The 20,088-nt window shown below is 35.3% G+C and overlaps 4 protein-coding genes across 4 annotated transcripts; 3 read left to right on the top strand and 1 right to left on the bottom strand.

Moving 5' to 3' along the window:
• The first annotated feature begins 4,710 nt into the window (after positions 1-4,710).
• LOC114720773 (putative B3 domain-containing protein At5g35780) lies at positions 4,711-5,547 on the top strand. The gene has a single exon (XM_028906469.1). It carries the CDS (start codon positions 4,711-4,713, stop codon positions 5,545-5,547), a length of 837 nt encoding a protein of 278 aa, XP_028762302.1.
• A 1,697-nt stretch (positions 5,548-7,244) lies between these two features.
• Positions 7,245-10,566, top strand: LOC114720742 (E3 ubiquitin-protein ligase MIEL1). The gene is made up of 12 exons (XM_028906427.1): positions 7,245-7,335; positions 7,444-7,531; positions 7,673-7,729; positions 7,860-7,892; positions 7,978-8,055; positions 8,179-8,222; positions 8,354-8,394; positions 8,472-8,554; positions 8,640-8,731; positions 8,817-8,886; positions 9,911-9,949; positions 10,222-10,566. The coding sequence occupies exons 1-12, from the start codon at positions 7,283-7,285 to the stop codon at positions 10,345-10,347; spliced, it is 804 nt and encodes a 267-aa protein (XP_028762260.1). The 5' UTR covers positions 7,245-7,282; the 3' UTR covers positions 10,348-10,566.
• A 4,962-nt stretch (positions 10,567-15,528) lies between these two features.
• Positions 15,529-17,597, top strand: LOC114720740 (zinc finger protein CONSTANS-LIKE 13). The gene is made up of 4 exons (XM_028906424.1): positions 15,529-16,203; positions 16,291-16,503; positions 16,868-17,133; positions 17,254-17,597. Exons 1-4 carry the CDS (start codon positions 15,616-15,618, stop codon positions 17,342-17,344), a joined length of 1,158 nt encoding a protein of 385 aa, XP_028762257.1. The 5' UTR covers positions 15,529-15,615; the 3' UTR covers positions 17,345-17,597.
• A 1,375-nt stretch (positions 17,598-18,972) lies between these two features.
• LOC114720736 (CASP-like protein 1E1) lies at positions 18,973-20,016 on the bottom strand. Its single transcript, XM_028906420.1, has 2 exons — positions 19,692-20,016; positions 18,973-19,575 (listed from the first exon to the last, which is right to left on the bottom strand). The coding sequence occupies exons 1-2, from the start codon at positions 19,922-19,924 to the stop codon at positions 19,233-19,235; spliced, it is 576 nt and encodes a 191-aa protein (XP_028762253.1). The 5' UTR covers positions 19,925-20,016; the 3' UTR covers positions 18,973-19,232.
• Positions 20,017-20,088: the final 72 nt, after the last annotated feature.

Genomic DNA, 20,088 nt, shown 5'->3' with positions numbered 1-20,088 from the left:
GGTTTTATCTTGAAAATAATTAAAACCATAATTTTGATTATTTGTAATTAGAGGCCAAATAATTGATGATGATTAGTTAAAACTAGATGACAATGCATATATATGTCTTACAGAATTTGATTTTTTTGTGAGGGAACCTGCTAGAGTAAGCGATTACGTCAAGAGATTAATTGGTCCCCTATATATCTCTTACATTCTCTCTAAGATGCTTGGGTTCGACGCTAGCAGATGTGACATTGCAGTGCGTTTTTTGATTTGAGTGCTCAAAAATGAAATTTGCATGTCAGAATCTTCAATCGTGACTAAGCGATTTCTTGTGTGGTCGGACCAATAAACACATGAAACAGCCGCCATCGGTCTCGTGTGTTCACGGATGATTTAGAAAGCGTATTTTGGCACAAGGGAAGTGAAGGGGAAAAAATTTCAATGAGCTTGATCTAATAAATATTGAAGAAGTGGGGTCATCAAATTTTAATTAAAAATACGTAAGATAAAATTATGAGAAAAATTAATTAAAAATTTTTAAACCTATTTTTTTAACTTTTTAAATCGAGCTTAATAATTATTTTTTTGTTTGTTATTTTTCTTGTACCAAACTGAACTTTAATATCAGTATTCTTTCTTTAAAAAAAAGTTTACACAGTCAAACTTTATATTATGTTGGAGCTCCGATACCATGGTAGCACTAAAAAAAATGAGAAGATATTGCAGATAAAAATTATATGTATTCTGAGATAAGATGGGTATATCAATTACCTATAAGAAAAAAATAATAAATCCAAATAAATAATAATAATAAACACAGGAATAAATACACATCAAATCATGTAAATAAAATATATATCTAATAACAAGGTAGAAGAAAATGATTCAAAGAAAAAAAAAGGAAGCAAACAAAAAAATGTAGTCCAAACAAAAGTAGAAAAGGGACGGACACATATAAGTTTTTTCGGTAAAAACTAAACGTCCGTTTGAAACAACTTATAAGCAGCTTTTCAATAATGATTTACAAAACACAAGGTAAATATATGAGAAGAGTTTTGCTTTCGTAAAACAAGCTTATTGGAGATTTTCACTGTTCTACCAAATAGAGCCTGAAAAACTTCGGAAAACAATGTAGGAATGTAGGAAAGAAGCAAGAAAGGTCATCAATCCCTCTATTCCTTGATAAACCATAAATGCGCCCTGTGACCAAATTTAATATTCTGCAGTCCCCAAAATACAGGCACCTCTCTCAAGGGCACTTGTAGTTTCAATTTATGCCTATTCACATCCAACTGTATGACATATAATTCCCTAATTCTTCTATAGACATCTACGGAAAGTGCCGCCGATTTGGATCGGCTCTGCAATTGAAGCTATGACCAATAATTTCGTATCATGTTTAGGAAGATGTATTTTTAAGATAATCTATAATTCCGTTTCAGTTCTCGAAGACTGTAAAGAAGAGGAGAGTGAAGTTTAGGTTCTTTGATTGTTTCATTAGCTGGGTGAAGCTTATTACAGTTATGAGTATGAGATCTGAAGGGTTAAAAAACAGTTTAAACCATGGGTGATAACATTTCAGTTTAATTAAAACCGAAGAAATAAAATTTCATATCAGACGTCAGCATTCCATTTTGTTTCGCATGGGACCACAATGCGAAGAAGGGCTTAGACTGGGCTGTTAATCTCCGGAGAGGATGGATGGTTTGTTTTTGGGTTATGTATGGGCCTTGTTAATACTTATTGGGTCAATTTGAGGCCCAAATTTGGCTTGTCAAGCCCAAACAGATACCATTGCGGGAATTACAACAAAGAGCCAACTGGGAATCGAAGTGATCCCGCGAAGGTCACAAGCCCCGAATTCTGATCTCAAGTTTTCGCCCTACACGCGGCTTCTGCATCAACTGATTGATGTTAGCTCCTTGAGCCTTTTGGCTGATCCATTTCTGTACCGTTCATTTCCTGGATGGTAGCAGAATCCAAATTTAAGGCTCATTTTATAAGTCAAAGACATTCCTCATGTGGTGGCTTCAGCAGCAGGGACTTAATTAATAATCACCCACTCATAAAATATTTTAATTCTTGACGTAAAAATTTCTCAACTTTACCAGATATTTTATTAAAACATTCGAAATTACATTGTTAGACCTTTTCTTCGCAAACTTGAAAATAATCACCACCTTTTTTTTATTTTGGTCAGAGTTAAAAATATTTTAACTATAGGGAAAGGTGAATATTAAATTCTTACAAAACCTTGGGTTTTGATTTTAAGTATTTTATTGAAATAATTGTTAAAAAAGTTTTTTTTTAAGTTGTAACTTTTAACATCTACAACTAAAATATCTTAAAATATTTTTTCCAAGGTAAGATAGTAGTTATTTATTTTAAAACTTAAAAATATTTTAATTGTAATGATTACATTTAATAATGTGCGGGTTAACACCTCCCATTAGGGGTGTTCAATTTGTCCCGTCCCGGTCCCGGTGAGTTCAGGATGGGACGGGACGGGACAAAAAAAATTTCGGGACGGGATGTGGGACGGGGTCGTCCCGTCCCGAAATTTTTTTTTCTTTTAAAAATTATTTATTAAAAATTATTATTAGATTATTCAATTTACCTATTAATAATAACTCTTATTTTTATGGTGATTTGTAGCTCTTAAGTTGTAGTATTATCTCAACAAAATCTCCTTCCTCAATAAAATAATTCATAAGGTCATTATATAGTGTTTTTTTTACGGTATTTTTTTTACACTATTATTTTTACACCTCTTTTATGCTATATAATTAAGCTTTCTACATAATATTTTTTCATAATGTTTTTATCTTTAAAAGCCCAGTAAAAAATAAGTATTATAACATAAAAAAATTCATATAAAAAATTATGGTATCTTTTTTTTTTTAAAAAAAAGGGGAAGCGGGACGTCCCGGTCCCGTTCCGGTTCCATCCTGGTACCGACGGGACCGGGACACGGGACAAAATCCCTGTCCCGTCCTTGTTCACCGGGACGGGACCAGGACGGGCCTGTCCCGGTCCCGTCCCGTCCCATGAACACCCCTACCTCCCATTACCTTTTTAATGGCGTCAAATATTAGGTTAACTTCGCCCTGCATATCAAATGTTAGGGTTAATATAATATTCGATCTTTTAAGTTTGCTCTTATTTTAATTTTGGTCCCTCATAATTTAAATTATATGTTTTAATCCCCCAAGGGGCAAAATAGCTTAAGTTTTTATTAAATTATAGGGATTAATATTATAAATAAAAAGAAACTTGAAAGATCAAAATCAAAATACAGACAAACTTGAGGAATCAAAGTTTGTATTAACCCTAAATGTTAAAACAATATTATAAAATTAAAAGAAAATAAAGGTTCAAAATGAAATTTAATTGAAAATTAAGGGTACTAAATTAGATCCTTTTGCCCTTTTTTTTTTTTTTTTAAATATGCAGTCAAAAGGCAATATTTTTAATAATGATAATCCCAATCTTAATCTGATCTGCCACACAATACGCGCAGAATAACATTTTATTTATTGATTTATGAATAATTTCTAAATAATGAATGAGATAAATTTAATAATCTGAAAGCACTAATTCACATAGTAGTTGAAAGAAGATAACTATCATTTATCACCGTAATACTATCCTATTTGAATTTGAGCTTGTTTAAATCTTTTTATTTAATCTTGGAGCTCTTCAACGCGTCATTCTTTCATGGTCATCCCTCTTCTATTTTTTATTCTTAAAGCTCCCTCAACACTTCATAGTTCATTCATTTATGATTACTTTCTGTCTCTCATAAAAGTTCAAGAAGTGCAGGAGTCAGCTATCGTACATTCTCATAGGTAAGTCAGGGCGACTTTCTCTATTTCATTTTTTTCCCTTCCATGTTTTTCTCTTCGGTTGAAGGTTTAGCAGATATGTTTGAATTTTTTGACAGTTTTTTAGCTTTATAAAAAATATGTCCCATTTTTTCCCCTTATGATTTGTGGGTTCGACAATATATTCTGTTTGAGCTATTGTTAAACAAAAGGCTTTTTTTAAAAAAAATTAATTATTCAATTCTTATATAGTCTTGACTTATAGGGATGAAAATAGGTTAAGTCAGGCTAGGTTTTAACTAAGTAGACCTAGCCTATCTACTAAATAGGTTAGGCTAGACTTTGTGTAGGTTAGGCCGTAGTAGACTCCTGCCTAATATATTTCCACTCCTATTGACTTGAAAGGACTAATAAATTTGATTGACTAAGTTATACATAATCAAACTTTAAAAACTTAGCCGTAACAGAGTCAAAACTTTAAATTTCATTTATATATATTTTTAGTTTATTAAAATTCAAGTAGTATACCCAGTATATATATTATGCAGTATTTCTGGATTTTATTATTTTTTTCTCACACTAATAAAACGAAATGCTTCAATCACATAAATAACACATATATAGTGAAGAGCCATATAGTGTACCTTTATGTTTTATAGGATGAGTTCTTTTTTCAATGTCTATTTTTTTCACAGCAGCTTTCTTTTAATATCTTGATCTATAATACATTACAGCGTGAAAAACTTGCGATGCCAAATTTATAATAATTACACATTCTACATGTATGGTGCATTATATTTACTCTGATCACAATATTTATGATCAGTTTTTTTTTCTTCTCTTTTTGTGTGTATAAAATAATACAGAAAAGCGCTGCTTGATTTATATCGCTCAACTGAAAATGCCCCACCGATTAACTCTCGAAGATTTTAAAGGCAAGGAACTGAAAAATGGAACCCCCTTAGAAATTCTGATACATGTCTTGGAAGTTGCTGCTGAGAAGTTTAAGGAGGAAGAAACTGCTAACGGCAATTCAACATGCACTAAGCCTACCTTGATCAGCAACGAGTCATCTCGTGCTGATGAGAAGATCCAAGTCCAACCACCACTGGAAAAATCTTTGCTGGTGCTGAAACATAGCAATTCGAAAACGAAACTGGTTGATTCAATGAAAAATGAAGAATGGGTAAATTGTCTGACGAATAAGAAGACCAAGAGGGAAGAAGAAGAAGATGATGATTCAAGTACTGCTGCTGCATCATTGTCAAGCTTGCCAGAAGAATTTCAAAGGGAAATTGCTGTGAGATGTGGCGGATCAGAACCAGATCGATTGTTTCGTCTCATCAGAAAGACTTTAACCAAAACAGATATAAGTAAAGGACATGGCAGACTCACCATTCCTTGCAACCAGATACAGAGTTTTGAGTTCTTGGAAGACGATGAGATTACATTACTTAGGCAAAAAGAAACCATTAGAGTGCCATTGATTCATAAACCGAAAAAGAATAATGGGGTGTCTGATCCTTCTCTTACTGAGACGATACTAAAATTTGGACAGTGGAATTTGCATGCAAACAAAGATGATCCAAGGAAAGTGAGCTCACAATATGTATTGAATGGTGGCTGGAACAATATAGTCTCTGAAGACAGACTCAAACAAAACAGAACAGTTGAGGTCTGGGCATTCAGAGATATTCAAAACAGGCTTTGCATGGCACTTGTTCAGCTTGGACGGTGAAAGGAGGCAACAAATTGGAACAGTATAATTACGGAGCTGATTACTTGGATTAATTTTTTTATGGTCATTATGTCAAATTTTCCAATCACATATCGTTATATGTCTTTTTTTTTTAATGTGTGATTAGAAAACTCGATATAATAAACATAAGTAACTTGATTTAAGTATTGTTTTATAATTATTTCAAGATTTAGTATTCGATTTTTATAATTTTTGGCACTTCTTAAATTTATGAATATACATTAGTTTCAAAGTTATTATGGAAATTTTAATTTTGAAACCATGTATTAGATAAGTGTCTCTAATAGATGCTTGATGTTTATATTATTCTCATCTTGCTCTTCAGTTTGAGTCTTCAGGAAACTACCAATCCTACGTGATTCCTTTCCCATATAACCCTACAAAACACTGCATATGTCTTTTGTTTTCAATTTCTAGTTTTTGTCAGCAAAGCCAAATAACCTTCAAGAATCAAAGTTTCTAAAATAGTTGTTTAATTAAAAAAAATCACGACCATTCAAAGTTCTTCTGTTTTTTAAGAAGCTAATTTTTGTCAACTTCACAAATTCTTAATAAGATAAATTAACTCTCCTGGCCAATTGATCTTCGTCGTCAGACAAATCAAAATTGAAATTGATTGATAAATTATTCAATTGAAATAATTGTTTATAAAGTATTTATATTGGGCCATCGAATATCTTCCATGCTTATATTTTGCTTATGCAGCTCTTCCTATTAACATATAAAAATTATATTATTCAATAAATTGGTCCAAACTCTTAGGCGAGATAATTTTTACTTTATATATATATTACAGTAAAATACTAAATAAAAATAAAAATCAATGAGACGAGATTATATATAAAATAAAAAATGCAAAGATATGTCCAGCATAAATCTTTGAATGATATATAAAGATTTTCACTTAAAAAATCAGTACATATAGGGAGATATTTGATATAAGATAAATTTGTTGCAAATATGCTTTATCTCCCCAAAGCACAAATTTAATTTTCAAAAAGAGAAGAATTAGATACAAAATCTTATATACTTGACACATTTGTATCTTTTTTTTTCAGATTGATATATTTGTATCCAATCAAATCAGATGAAGTGAATTTTAAAGTATTAATAATATTAGTTACACTAATTTGTTTATAGAGAATAATAATTAATGTATAAAAAAATTCAAAATTTCAAATGCCTTAATTTGAATGGGGTTAAGATGCATTCAACATCTCCAAATATTTTTTCAGGTGCATCTAGCACCTTAAAGTATTTTATGATGTATTCAGCACCTTAAAATATTTTTTTTATTGAATGCATCTAAGAAAATACTTTGAAGTACTGGATGCACCTTACCTCTAAAACTTTTAATGAGACTTTGACCTAGTTATTTAATTATAATTTATTTTATTTTATCAAAAAAATTATAATTATAATTTATAATAATAATTAATATCAAAAGCCCGTTAACATGAAAAAAAACGAAGGGTTAAAACTAAAACAACGTCTTAAAATTACGGCATGACGATTGCGGCAGCATCTCAATATGTTGGCCCTATTCTGATTTCTGGATGAATATGAAATTATGATTTTAAAAATATTTTTATAGTATAAGGTAAATATGTAAAAGAGTTTTTGCGAAAAAGTGTTCTTGAAAAAGTACTTTTCTGTCCTGTTAAACACCCCTAAATTGGTTGCCGTCGTCCTCTTCGCCCCCTACCCCCAATCGATGGAAGACCCTACAACGCAAAACACAGAGCGCTTTGGAATTTTGCAGTATGGGTAATTTCACCCTCGCAACCTCTGCAATGTTTGGATTCTTGTGTTGATTTCTGTTGCGTTCCTTGTTTATGTTTTTCCCCCGCTTTAATGTTCTTGCCCTGTGTCTAGATGCGAGCACTACAAGAGAAGGTGCAAAATTCGAGCTCCATGCTGTGACCAGATCTTCCCATGTCGCCACTGCCACAACGACGCCATGGTCTCTTCTCCCTTGTCCTTTCTTATGTTTATACCTTCACTTATATTCATTTCTAGATTGTGTATCTTGTCCGTTCTTTTGTATTTATACCTTAAGTTTTTTTCATTATTTGAAATGAAATCGGTTGTGTTTGTGATAAAGAGCTCGCTTGACAACCCCAAAGAGCGCCATGAGCTGGTCAGGCGTGATGTTAAGCAGGTAAGAAGCTCGCCTTTGCTTCTTTTTCCTTGCCCTGCCTTAAATTATTTACATTTTATATACTTTTTCAATGTTTTATTTGTCATCGGTATTGACTTTAAAACATGGTCGCGAGTTGGGTTTATTTCAGGTTATATGTTCAGTCTGTGATGCTGAGCAGGAGGTAATTAATGCCTTCTTTTATTGTGATTTACTTAGCAGAATTGACTCTAATTAGCTTCTAATTTTTCTATCACTTCATAATTCAGGTTGCTAAAGTGTGTTCTAATTGTGGTGTCAACATGGGGGAATATTATTGCGAGATTTGCAAATTCTATGACGATGATGTAAGATGCCCCCCCCCCCGGGGGGAGATGAGTTATCTAGAGTCTCGATGAAGCGAACTACACTGAGGTTTCATTACTTTATCTTTTTTATCCCCGTTTGAATTATTGTTTCTATTGTTGCAGACAGATAAAGGGCAATTCCATTGCGAGGAATGTGGTATTTGCAGGTTAGTAATCATGCACTCACATGGTGAGATGACAAATTGAGTTTAGGATCACTGTGATTAAGGTGTATTGTTTAAAACATTTTCTTATGAAATGTTGAACTGTTTGTCATGACAAACTTTGTTATTTTTAGGGTTGGTGGTCGTGATAACTTCTTTCATTGTCAGAAATGCGGTGCGCCCTCTTACCAACACTGTGCTTGCTTCTTGGTTTTTATGAATATATTATTAAATCTTGTGTTGTAAGTACAGGATCGTGCTATTCAGTGGAACTGAAAGGCAAGCACTTTTGTGTAGAGAACTCAATGAAGAGCCAGTGCCCTGTCTGCTATGAGGTTTGTACTTTGGCTCTTTCAGTTGCTCATTTTCCCAGAACCATCGTGATTAAATCTTTTTTCTGACAGTATTGTTCTCTTATAGTATCTGTTCGATTCAATTCAAGGCACCACAGTTATGAAGTGCGGACATACAATGCATATGGAATGCTTTCGGGAGATGGCAGCCCAAAATCAGTTAGCTCACTTTGCACTAAATTCTTTGTTGCTTTTAGATAAACACAGTTCATCATTGATAAAAGGCTCCTGATTTGCCATTCAGGTACCGTTGTCCTGTCTGCTTGAAGTCAGCATTCAATATGTCAGAGAATTGGAGACATCTGGATCTTGAGGTGTGCTGACCTTTCTCTCTTACCGAATTTCCCCTCCTTTACAGGATCTCTTGATCTCCTGATGTTGGCGGCAATTTTAATTTCACTGGAAGATTTTAGGTCTCCAATAGTTGGCATGATAAGAAAAGGACAGAAACAAAGAAATGCATATTTGCTTAATGGTATCCCAACATTTTTGGAATAATGCAAAGATTAAAATCTTTTAGCTCAGGTTATCTGTGCTCCAGCTACCCTATTTGTATTCTTTAAAATGTTTTTTTAAACCAATGGATTTGTCTTGACTCAGGATTCTAATCCATGCCTTTGATAAAAGCTGACAATGATTCTGCTGTGTATGAATTTTTGTTAACAAAAAGTCATAGATTTTCCATGCAACGTCTTAAATATTTTTCATCATGACTTTATTTCCAAGTTATTACTCCTTAATTATATTCTTTGATTTTGCCCTTATCCACCTTAGCCCCCTGAATCGTATGCTTTAACCTCTGGTTGATTCCTTTCTGAATTACATTCAGCCCTTCTAGCTGACACTTCTGAAGTATGAATCTTTCGCAAAATCACTGTCCTTTGAGATTCAAATACGTGCTAAGCCTTCCTTATCCCAATTAGTTAGTCAGAACCAATTTTTTTAAGTTCCAGCTTGTTGAGTATTGAACACATAGCAGAAGAAGTTATATTGTGTACCTCCATGAAGATCACATAATGATTACTCATTACTGATGTTGCTTAAGGATTACAAGTTATTAAGTGGCATCTTCATGCACGGATTATTCAGCATTCTTCCTTGATCTTTTATATTATTTTTCCCTTTCTAAAGTATAATGAAGGGGCATCTCCCCCTGGAGACTTGATGTCTCTCTTGCTCTTCCTTTCATAATTTCCCTAACTATTTGAAGTTTTCCATGCTGCTGCTGAACATTAAGTGATTGCTACTTCAAACTTTGATGTGTGATTTTGACGATCATGGCCTGATCTATGAAGATGGAGGATTCTGTGTTGACTTGGTTATTTTTAATGTTAACAGATTGAAGCTGTTCCGATGCCTCAGGAGTACAAGACTGAGGTAGTTACTTACATCTGTGTTGTTCTCTCTTGGCTGGTCTTCTAAGAGTATAACTAGACAACTGACGAAATCCCTGTTTGAATTCTAAGCAACTTCACGGAATGTTTTCTGCATGATATAATTGATTTTATAGCATCATACGCATATGGTTATAGGACACTTCTGAGTATATATGGAATGGCAAATTAGCTTACTGAACTGAAGATTGAATTCGAGTAAAAAGGTGATGTCATAGGCAAAATTAAGCACTAGGTTGCTTGCATATCTTACAGGTCTCGATTCTGTGCAATGACTGCAATACCACCAGCGAAGTGTCGTTTCACGTCTTAGGCCACAAGTGCAGACGGTGCGGTTCGTACAACACCCGTAGGATTTCATCACCACCTGAAGATCAATGAAGATTTATGGTTTTAGTTACTCATACCAGATTGCAAGTTCACCATTTTCACTTATTTTTGCTCATTCCAGTTTGACGTATGGCCTCATGTTGTATTACTATTTCAGTATAGAGTGTACAATTTATTGATTAAAAGTATTTTGATTCATTGATTATTGATTGTTATTATATAATCTAAGAATTAAGAACTGTTAATTTAGAGATCTCAAATTGATTCTTATGTCTTCTAAATAAAAATTGAGTAATTAAATCGCCTTTAAAAAATTGTATCTTGTTAAAATAATGTATGGGCTTAAATCTATGCTGATGAAGTCAAGACGGGATAAATAGTAGACAGGTACACCAGTCGCATTGCAATGCACTGTTATTTAGGATCAACACTGAATAAATCGTATTGAGGTACCATGGGCAGCCTTTTATATGTGTAAAGCAACATCTTCTTTGTCTCAACCTCGTGCAGTTGCCAACTTACTTCCTTGGATATTTTCAGGAGGGGGGGGGGATGAGTGATATTTGGGAGCACTGGACAACCCTTCTTCTTTATAGTGGTCACTGTACGGAGTCTAAAGTTGTAGAACAGTGTACAGAAAATTCCCTCAAATTGTACACTCTGAAGCAAAAGCACAGGATTCTCTGATTATATATTGTTGTTTTCCATGGCTAAAGGTATAGAACGTTGCTTAGAAGTCCAAGTTTTACTCCAGACCAGAAGAGATTTAGCTGGCTTCTTATTCAGAGTTTATCAGCTTTTTTTTTTTTTTTTAAGTATCCAGTATTAAGAGAGCCGTATTGCCTAGATACCTCGCAGTGGACACCATGCAGCAGTAATCTATGAAAAGGATCTCATATGCGTAGTTCCACAATATCCCGATCTGTGCTTAATTCCGTGTTACCATTAACAAAAAGACTTGAAGCAGATTTTCAGGGTTGGCCCTTTATTTATCTTTCAAATTGTGCATGTATATAGAAACAACTATGAAGCATAACCTATAGTTCCATCTCTGGTGCATCTGATGCATTAATAAAACATGCACAACTAAAGGAGATCTTGAAGGTGCAAAAACCTTAATGAATGCAGTGAATAGCGCATAATTCAGATGATAATCCGGATTATTACTCCAAGGCGGTGGAGCAAACAAGCCTCTGGTTTCTTTAGTATTCGGTCGTCGAACAAGTTCCATCAAGAGACGATCATTTAAAAACCTACGAGACATTCGATGTGTAAAATGAACAAGTCTCCAATTAATTAACAAGCCGTCATACAAAAGACTTTTTGCTTTTGCGTGATTCACAGGGTCTGCCTTGTGAATCAAGTTTTAGCATTAATGCGTCACACAATTAGAACAATGACCGTAACTATTTCCCTCTTTTGAATTTTAAGTTGCTGCTTTTCTTCTCTTCTACTTTGCCGTTTCTTGTTGCTGCAGGCTACATCTTTTTGTATAACTATTCGTTGATCGATTCGACAAAATTTTACTATCGAAGGCCTAATACAAAGACGAACTATAAAGCATACGCGGAGTTTCTTTTTGTATATCTACTACTTTCTGTCCTTAATATAAAAGTTAGTTAATTAAATTAAATAAATTAAAGAGATTAGTTAAATTAATTATTTGTAATAGATAGATATTATATTTCTTAAAATATCCTTATTAATCAAGTATATTAGTTAAAACTATTATTATTACAAAGATTATCTTGAGAAAAAATAAATAAATTTATATGAGAGGAAAAATGAATTAAAATTTTATATTTATGATTAAAATAAAAATCAAACAAACTCTTATATTAAAGATTAGAAGGTGTATGTGCTTTTTTTTTGGAGTGGGGGAAGCAATGGTGTAAAAGTCTGAAGAGAGACAACTAGCGAAAAAAAAAATTAAACCGTACAGTCATCTCTAACCCGCCCCCTTCAAACTGAACCACGCACCTGTCTACTGTACATATCAGCTTCGCAGCCATGTGCTGCCTTTATAATTTTTCTTGAGAAATGAAATTCTTTTCACTAAAAAAACAAGAGGCCATCGATTTCCGATTTCCTAATCAGATACCATTGTCCTGTATGCTTGAACTCAATATTCTATATGTCAGAGACTTGGAGACATTAAGATCTTGAGGTGTGCAAACCTTTTATAACCCCTCTCTCTTGTCTGATTTTTGCCTCTTGGGTTAAATATGTTGGACTGTGTTTTCATTTGATAATGTATCATATATCTACCTTCTCTTCAGGATAGAACCGGGAATCAGGGCCGGTCCTTCAGAGCTGGCGGGTTTAAAAGGACCGGCCTTCCAGGGCTGAAATTTTAAAAATACTCCAATTTGTTAGGCCTGGCCCTTAAACTACAGGGCCAGGGTCGGCCCGCGGGCTTTTGGCCCGTTTAAGAAAAAAAACTATTTTTTATATTTATAATTTTTTTTATAAAAATATAAAAATAAACCAATGAAATTATTAATAAAAGACATAAATATAAATAAAATTAAGTCACAAATATAAAATATTATCATATATAAATATTCATCAACATCTAAGAACATCTAAAACATTCATTAACAAGATAACAACATCTAAAAGTTTTATCTATAATGCAATTGTGCAATAAATAAACATTATCATTAATCTTTTGAAACTTCATCATCACTATAATTAATTATTTTTCTTCATAAGCATGCTTTTCTTTCGTAACAAAAATATCAAGTTTTTCTTCTTTATAAGAATTTTATTTTTAAATTTTACAATCTAACTATTATTTTACTTTAATGTGAGAAACATTATTGTTGAAACTCATGAATTTCTAATTCAAATTATAGAATCACAAGTTATATAAGTATAAAAATATTCTATTATCAAATACATATATATAGTTTAAAAATATCAACGCATATAATATAAATCAAATCATTATTAAAGTCCAAATTAACCCATTTTTTAAAAATTTAATTGGATAAATTATTGTCTAAAAATAAATTTAATTTTAAAATGATAATAATAACTAAATATTTGAAATATTATTAACAATGTAAAAAATTAATAACATTAATATTATATAAAAAATTTTAAAAATAAAAAAAATTATAAAAGGGCTTAAAAGGGCCGGCCCGCTGCCCTCCAGGACCAGCCCTTCAGGACTTATTTCTCATTTTAAGAGAAAAATATCAAGTCCGGCCCTCATAATTTCATGGCCTAAAAGGGCCGGCCTGACAGGCTCGGCCCGTTTTCCCGACTCTACTTCAGGATCTCCTGAACAGAACTAAGCCCACTCATCATAAATCAGCAGTAGAATTGCAGAAATGCCTGGCGAAGGTCAAATGATGACGAGAGAACTATGGAAAGTTTGAGTCTTTAGATTTCTGTGGGATAGTGAATTGTTGGAAGAAGGTCATTATTATGTATTTATGGAGATGAAATGAAAGCATGATGAGAGATGAAATAAATGAAAGAGCAACCAGCCTTATCTTCACAGGAAGCTTGGGAGTGGATGCTAGAATGGGTAAGAAGTCAGAGTTAAAAATTTGTCACGGTTTTGTTTGACAGCAACATCCAAAATCACAGTGGGGAGGTGAAGAGATGAGAGGGGCCTGGCAAGACTTTTGAATTTTGAAGACAAAAAAGGGTTGGAGGAAGAGATAATGATTAAGTAAAGAGGTGAGATCAAGAAAGATCACAAAATCTGATTGATGACTCACTCTTTGGACGGACGCCTTTCTGATGGATGATGCAGAGTTTCCAGCGAATTCAGCAGACAGGTCTGGTTGCCCCCACCCCCATAAATATCCCATTTGGCCCTTTGATAATGAAATCCTCGTCCCCTCTACTGTTCCTGCTTATTCATCCTTCTATCTAGAAGGGGCAACAAAAATTGAGGGATATGTAGTATTTATAATTTATATTAGGGCTTACTAAATTATAAAAATAATGATTATGTACTTCAACAGCTAAAACATTTTTTATGAAGACTGTAAATTTTTTTTGGGGGGGGGGGGGGAAGGTTACTGTTAGTGTCTTCTAAAACTACCACCCACACATTTAGGGGGGCGTGTGTATATTAAAAAAAAATCCCTTTTATCTTTTATCTTTTTGTCTTTTTGACCCATTATTACTGGAGTTCCCTTTTTTTCTTCAATTTTTGCCCAAAGAAGCTCCCTTTCATTCTACAAACAATTCTTGGGGTGACTCTTAAATTATGAAGATACATATTACGTTATTTTTATAATAATATTGTTTTTGACAGACGGGAAAAGATAACTAAACCAAAGCTGAAATTTTTTTGGTAATAATATATAATAATATATTTATTTTATATTTAATATTTAATTATAAACTAAAGCATGATTGAAAACCTTTTATGAGAATATAACATTGCAAGTTTTAATTTTTATCATTTGTTGGTATGGTAAATTGCAACGGGAAAGATAGTCAATGCAACGGTATGACCAGAGAAAATTTATTTGGTTATGTAAAATTTATTTACTTTTACATTCTTAATTTATTTTTATTAAATAAAAAGGAAGTGATGCTGGAAAAAATCGTAATATTTTATTTTTAATTCTTCATAAAATTTATTTTTATTATTTTATTTTATGTAAAAAGACACAAATTTATGTAATATCTTTTCTTATCACTTTTCCTTATTTTAAAGCCACTAAGCATATCCTGCTGATAAGGTCAAAGGGAGAATATTCCTGTCCCAACTCACAACTGGTTCCTTATTTTTGGCTCCTCAATTTTTGGGGAAAGCGTGAGCTCTTTCTCGAAAAGATAAAGTTCCTTGAATGGAAATGAGCAATTTTTTATAATTTAAGATCACCAGGCAAAGACCAAAAATAAATATTTTTTAATTTTTAATTCCTAATAATGCTTTGACTTACAACCAAACCAATATAAAATTCAAAAGTGAAAAGTGAGTGGATATTGATTGGCGGGTGCCTGAATGGTGAGCAAGTGATGACGCTATGCAATAGTAAGCAGCCAAAAAAAAAAAAAAGAATCTTTCCTAGTCTTCGTGTAATAAAGCTCAATTTAGCAGTGTGAAACTGGAATTTGATGGTATCCAACTTGGTGTTAAAATGATTTTTAGCAGTGTAGGAAAAAACAAGATTGAAGTATCGTTTTCAAACCTAGTTCTTGATCAGCAAGAAAGGATAACCTCTCTTGCGCATTCATTCGCTTTTATCCCAAAATTCTCCTTAGCGCTGTTTTAAAGCCATATTTCCCCACCCTTTTACTCTTCAGAAATCTGAAGCCTTTCTCATTTTCCGAACATCGGGAAATATGGGTGATTCTCCGAAGCACCCCAATCTGCCGGATAAAGATCGGGCGCCAAAAGCTCAAAGGCCATGCGACTACTGTGGCGACTCCACTGGTATTCTCTATTGTCGAGCTGATTCTGCGAAGCTCTGTTTCTCTTGTGATCGTGAAGTTCACTCTACCAACCAACTCTTCTCGAAGCACACTCGAGCTCTGCTCTGTGATGCCTGCAACGATTCGCCGGCCACAATACTCTGTTCTACCGAAAGCTCCGTTTTCTGCCAGAATTGTGATTGGGAACGGCACAACCTTTCGTTGTCTTTGGTGCACGATAGGAGGCCACTCGAGGGCTTCACTGGGTGTCCTTCCGTGAGTGAGTTGCTATCGATTCTGGGTTTTGAAGATTTGGGCAAGAAAGCCCTGTTTTCGACTGAGGATAGTGGAGTGTGTGACGTCGGTAGTGGCGATGGATTTGTGGGATCTGAGCTTGAGGAGGGCCTTTCGGACTTGTTCGTGTGGGATGCTCCTGCTGTTGTTAGCCTTGACGATTTGATAAGTTCTACAAGCTCGTCTCACAATTATCAGGCCATGGAGGTTCCTCCTCTGCCTAAGGTATATCAATAGTTTATGCTTGAAAAACATTGGAAGTCCATGTATTATCAGAATTTTGACTTGTTCAGGTTCTTCTTGTTGAATCAGAACCGTAAGGCTGCTTGTGGGCAACACAAGGAAGAAATCATTAGTCAGCTTCGTGAGCTAGCAAAATCGGAGCCCAGCTTGAATTTTGGAGATGTAGATACTGAACGAGTGAGCTCCAGGCACCCCATAGTCCCTGAACAGTATTTAAAGTCGGCAAGCTTGTCCACAGGTTTTGAACATGAATTCGAGGCTGATATTTTTCCTTCGTACGAGGTAAAGCTTCTATTATGTTGGCATTTATCATTATAATGGGTTTACACATGTATCTGTGCAACGCTTGTCTTGGAACTCTATCTTTTGGTTGCATTTGCATCTGTTTTTTTTGTTGTTGTGCTGTTCTTACCATTTCTGTTATATGTGTAATTGGTGAGAAATTGATTTCTGACTTCTCATTCAATATTAGAACACTACTGAAGCATGCTTGAGATTCTGCTTTGACATGTCCTACTCTGTCGTAGTTTTTGTCCCAGTTAACCTTGGATTGTTATTGTTTAGCTTATGTCAGATTTTGAACTACTGGTTGCTGCTTTCTTAATTGTGGGTATGACATTTCTGCTAAAGAATAATACATATGCAGACAAATGTTTTAGAGGGGCATAGAGATAGTGAGACTGCAAATCAAGTTGTTCCTCCTAATACATCGTTGTATAAAGAAGAAGCTCTTGACTTCCATTCAGTTTCCACTGTCTGTGGGAATCATACCTATCTTAGCAGTGGAGGACAACTGAACTCTTTTAACTCTGAAAACTCATCGACGACCCCAAAAGTTGCTTCGTATGAGCTGACAAGTCAAGAAAGAGACTCTGCCTTATTACGTTACAAGGAGAAGAAGAGAACAAGAAGGTATAGGGGAATCCATTGCTTTTGATGTGCATAAATCCGGGCTTAAATGTTCTAATGCTAGAAAAAAAAATTATCATTTGACTTGTCAAGCTGACACCCTTTGTGTGAAAAAAATAACAGATATGACAGGCACATAAGGTATGAATCACGAAAAGTTCGGGCAGAAAGCAGGACAAGAATCAAGGGTCGTTTTGCTAAGATAGAACACTGAAGTTGTGGTATAACGTCAGAACTGCAACACTGATACAAGGTGGTTGTCATTTATTTCTACGAGCTATTTTGTATATAGTGTACTTGTATATGACGTTGCGTCGAATAATTATCCTTTGAGCTAAAGCTTAGATAATACATGTAGCTATGCTAGCAAATGCATAGAGTTACAGTACAGTGTCCCCATGTAATGATATTATGTGGAGCTAAAGCTCAGTTTTCCCCCCCTAATTTTCAGGATACGATTCATAATCTGGCTGCATCTTGTCATAGTCTAACTTTCTCTTTTTTCCATCGTCATAATCTAACCCTTTTGTTGCCTTCGAGTTAAAATATAGACCAGTCAAGGGAGTTAGATAAAAGAAATGCTTTCGATTACTGTATCTGCTAGCCCCAGATCCTCTTCTGGAATGCTGCTTTGATAAGTAGGTCACTCGCCTGTATGGGCTAATAAGACAACAGCCCCTTTGGGTTGGAGATTCAGAGCGGAAAGAAGCCTTTTCAACCTATTTGGTCCCGTTTTAAGGCAAAAACAGAGGTTTTCCTTTCCCTTTCTTGTCAGCTCAACCTCACTCGCGTGCTTGCGTTACGTATCATCTCTCCGATATGGTTTTACCTCTGTTGAACTAGGCGGCAAGAATATATATATATATATATATTCATGGTTCTAATATGCAAAGGAACGATTTATGGCTCGAACCCACTACTTCTACCATACATCTTGAAACTATAATGTTGATTCGTGACTTCGGACATGACCAGAAAATGCTATAGATAACGAGCACGTCTGCAGTTAAACACCTAATATACGACACTATGATTAAACATAAATTGTTTTTCAACCATGTTAGCATGTGGCTGAACAATCAAACCCTTGGAATCCCATGTTGCTCCTCTGCTAGAGCTAGAAGAAACGATAGGAGCAGGTTTGCACTTGATTTGAGTTCCACCTCTTCGTTCCTTGTTGATTCATCTTTATGTTACAGTGAAAAGGGCCTTCTTTTCACAAGATCATTTCGTTTAGAAATTTACTAGCATTGGCTGGTTTCACTGTCTCATGTCTGGAGTCTTAGGATTTCTGCCAAAACGAACATTCTAGACGGGATATCTCTAGAGCTGCTGTGAGACCAAGCAGTTAGACCCATAAATCTGGAATAAGAAAGGGGCAGAGGGGAATCATGATAGTTGACTGATTGGTTTGGGCCCCATGAGAGTAACCACTACATCCAAAGACTCTTTGAGGAGGCGGCCCTTGGCGAGGGGTCAAGATGGCTGAGTGTAAACGCTAGGATGTAGGAAATGACCTGTTCAGTAATCAGTAGTTATCCACTTGTCCCCCAGTCTAGTTCCCACATTGTTCCTTTCATTGTACTATAATTAATATAAGGGCTCAGAATAGACTCATTATTCCAGCAACCTATCTCGGTTGGATTCTTGACAGGGCCACCCTAGATTTCCCGTCTTTCATTTACTCCAGACAGAAAACCAAAAAAAAAAAGAAGGTCACGCATGACGCCATCTTTATGTATATTTTATATCATTGAACAAGTGAACAACCCTTCTGCTTTGCTGGTAATTAGGATTTTACTACACTGACCTAAAACGGAACGTGAAGTATGACAATTCATGGATCATCAACCATAGAGGACATTCAGAATCAATTAAACTAAAGAGACCTAGCTTTTATATATATTCAACATTACGCAGTGCTACGGCACCTAATTAAATAGACCTATCCACCAACTGGTCTGAGAATTTACTACAGAGCAAAAGCATTACATTAACTAAGCGTTTAACAACGATATGGCATCATCTTCAAAGACAGGGAGAGAGTTCCGGTGGCCTGAAAGAGAAACACAGAGTGGGCTTCAAGGGGGATGTTCCATGTATTAGTTGAGTCTGAAAGCAGAGAGAGCCACCAGGCCGAGAAACGCCGTTGAGCCGACGAGAGAGATAACTACGGCGGTGGTCATGTGCCGGCAATACGCGCTGAACTCATCACATACCTCCATCCAATGCACGTGCGCGTTCCCTTTCTGTCCGATCACTCCTACTGCGGCCGCCGCTCCGTCGGCCGAAAACAGCAGAGCCATTATCACCAGGTCGCACATCGTCACCACCAACTTCAGTTTCAAGTTGTTGCCATTGTTGCTTCTTCTCGCCGCCACCTCTGTTATCACCAGAGAAGCTGCCCCGTAGGAGCATGCTATGGCATTCGACACCAGAAAATACCTGATCCGGTAACACATAAATATATATAGCGCGGAAGCTTATACTAAAGCAAACTTACAAAGCAACAATGCTTTGGTTGATGAGAAATGAGTCATTTGGAGAAACCTAGAACTTACACGAAAGCAGACATGTATTTCCAGTGAGCAGTGGCTTGCAAGCGCAAGCCGGCGAAAAAGGTAATGGTCTTGGTCTCTTTGTCGACGCCGACGATGAAGGTAGCGATGAGAGTGAGTGCGACGGCGAGGAATCGGAGCAACAAATGGCAAGCTCTGAGCCTGTTTGGAGCAGGGCTGTCCACCAGCTTGCCATCGACGCCGTCTAAGGGGGTGGGCTTGTTCTGGCTCACCATGTCGTTGAAGATGAAGGAGAAGGAGAGAAGAAGGAGTATATGAGGAGGAGAGAAAGGAGAAGGGGGTTCAAATAACAATGGCGGATGCTGAGGCTGAAGGAGAAACGTTGTTGAATGAGAAAGGTGGGGGAGTTGATTCGCATTGAAGCCACATCGTACGGCCA

This window comes from Neltuma alba, unplaced genomic scaffold (genome assembly GCF_004799145.2).
Source record: "Neltuma alba isolate B1F8T4 unplaced genomic scaffold, ASM479914v2 tig00011997_pilon, whole genome shotgun sequence".
In the NCBI taxonomy this organism is placed as follows: Eukaryota; Viridiplantae; Streptophyta; class Magnoliopsida; order Fabales; family Fabaceae; genus Neltuma; species Neltuma alba.
The sequence above is the reverse complement of the archived record's forward strand: the minus strand, read 5'-3'. Positions and strand labels throughout refer to the sequence as shown.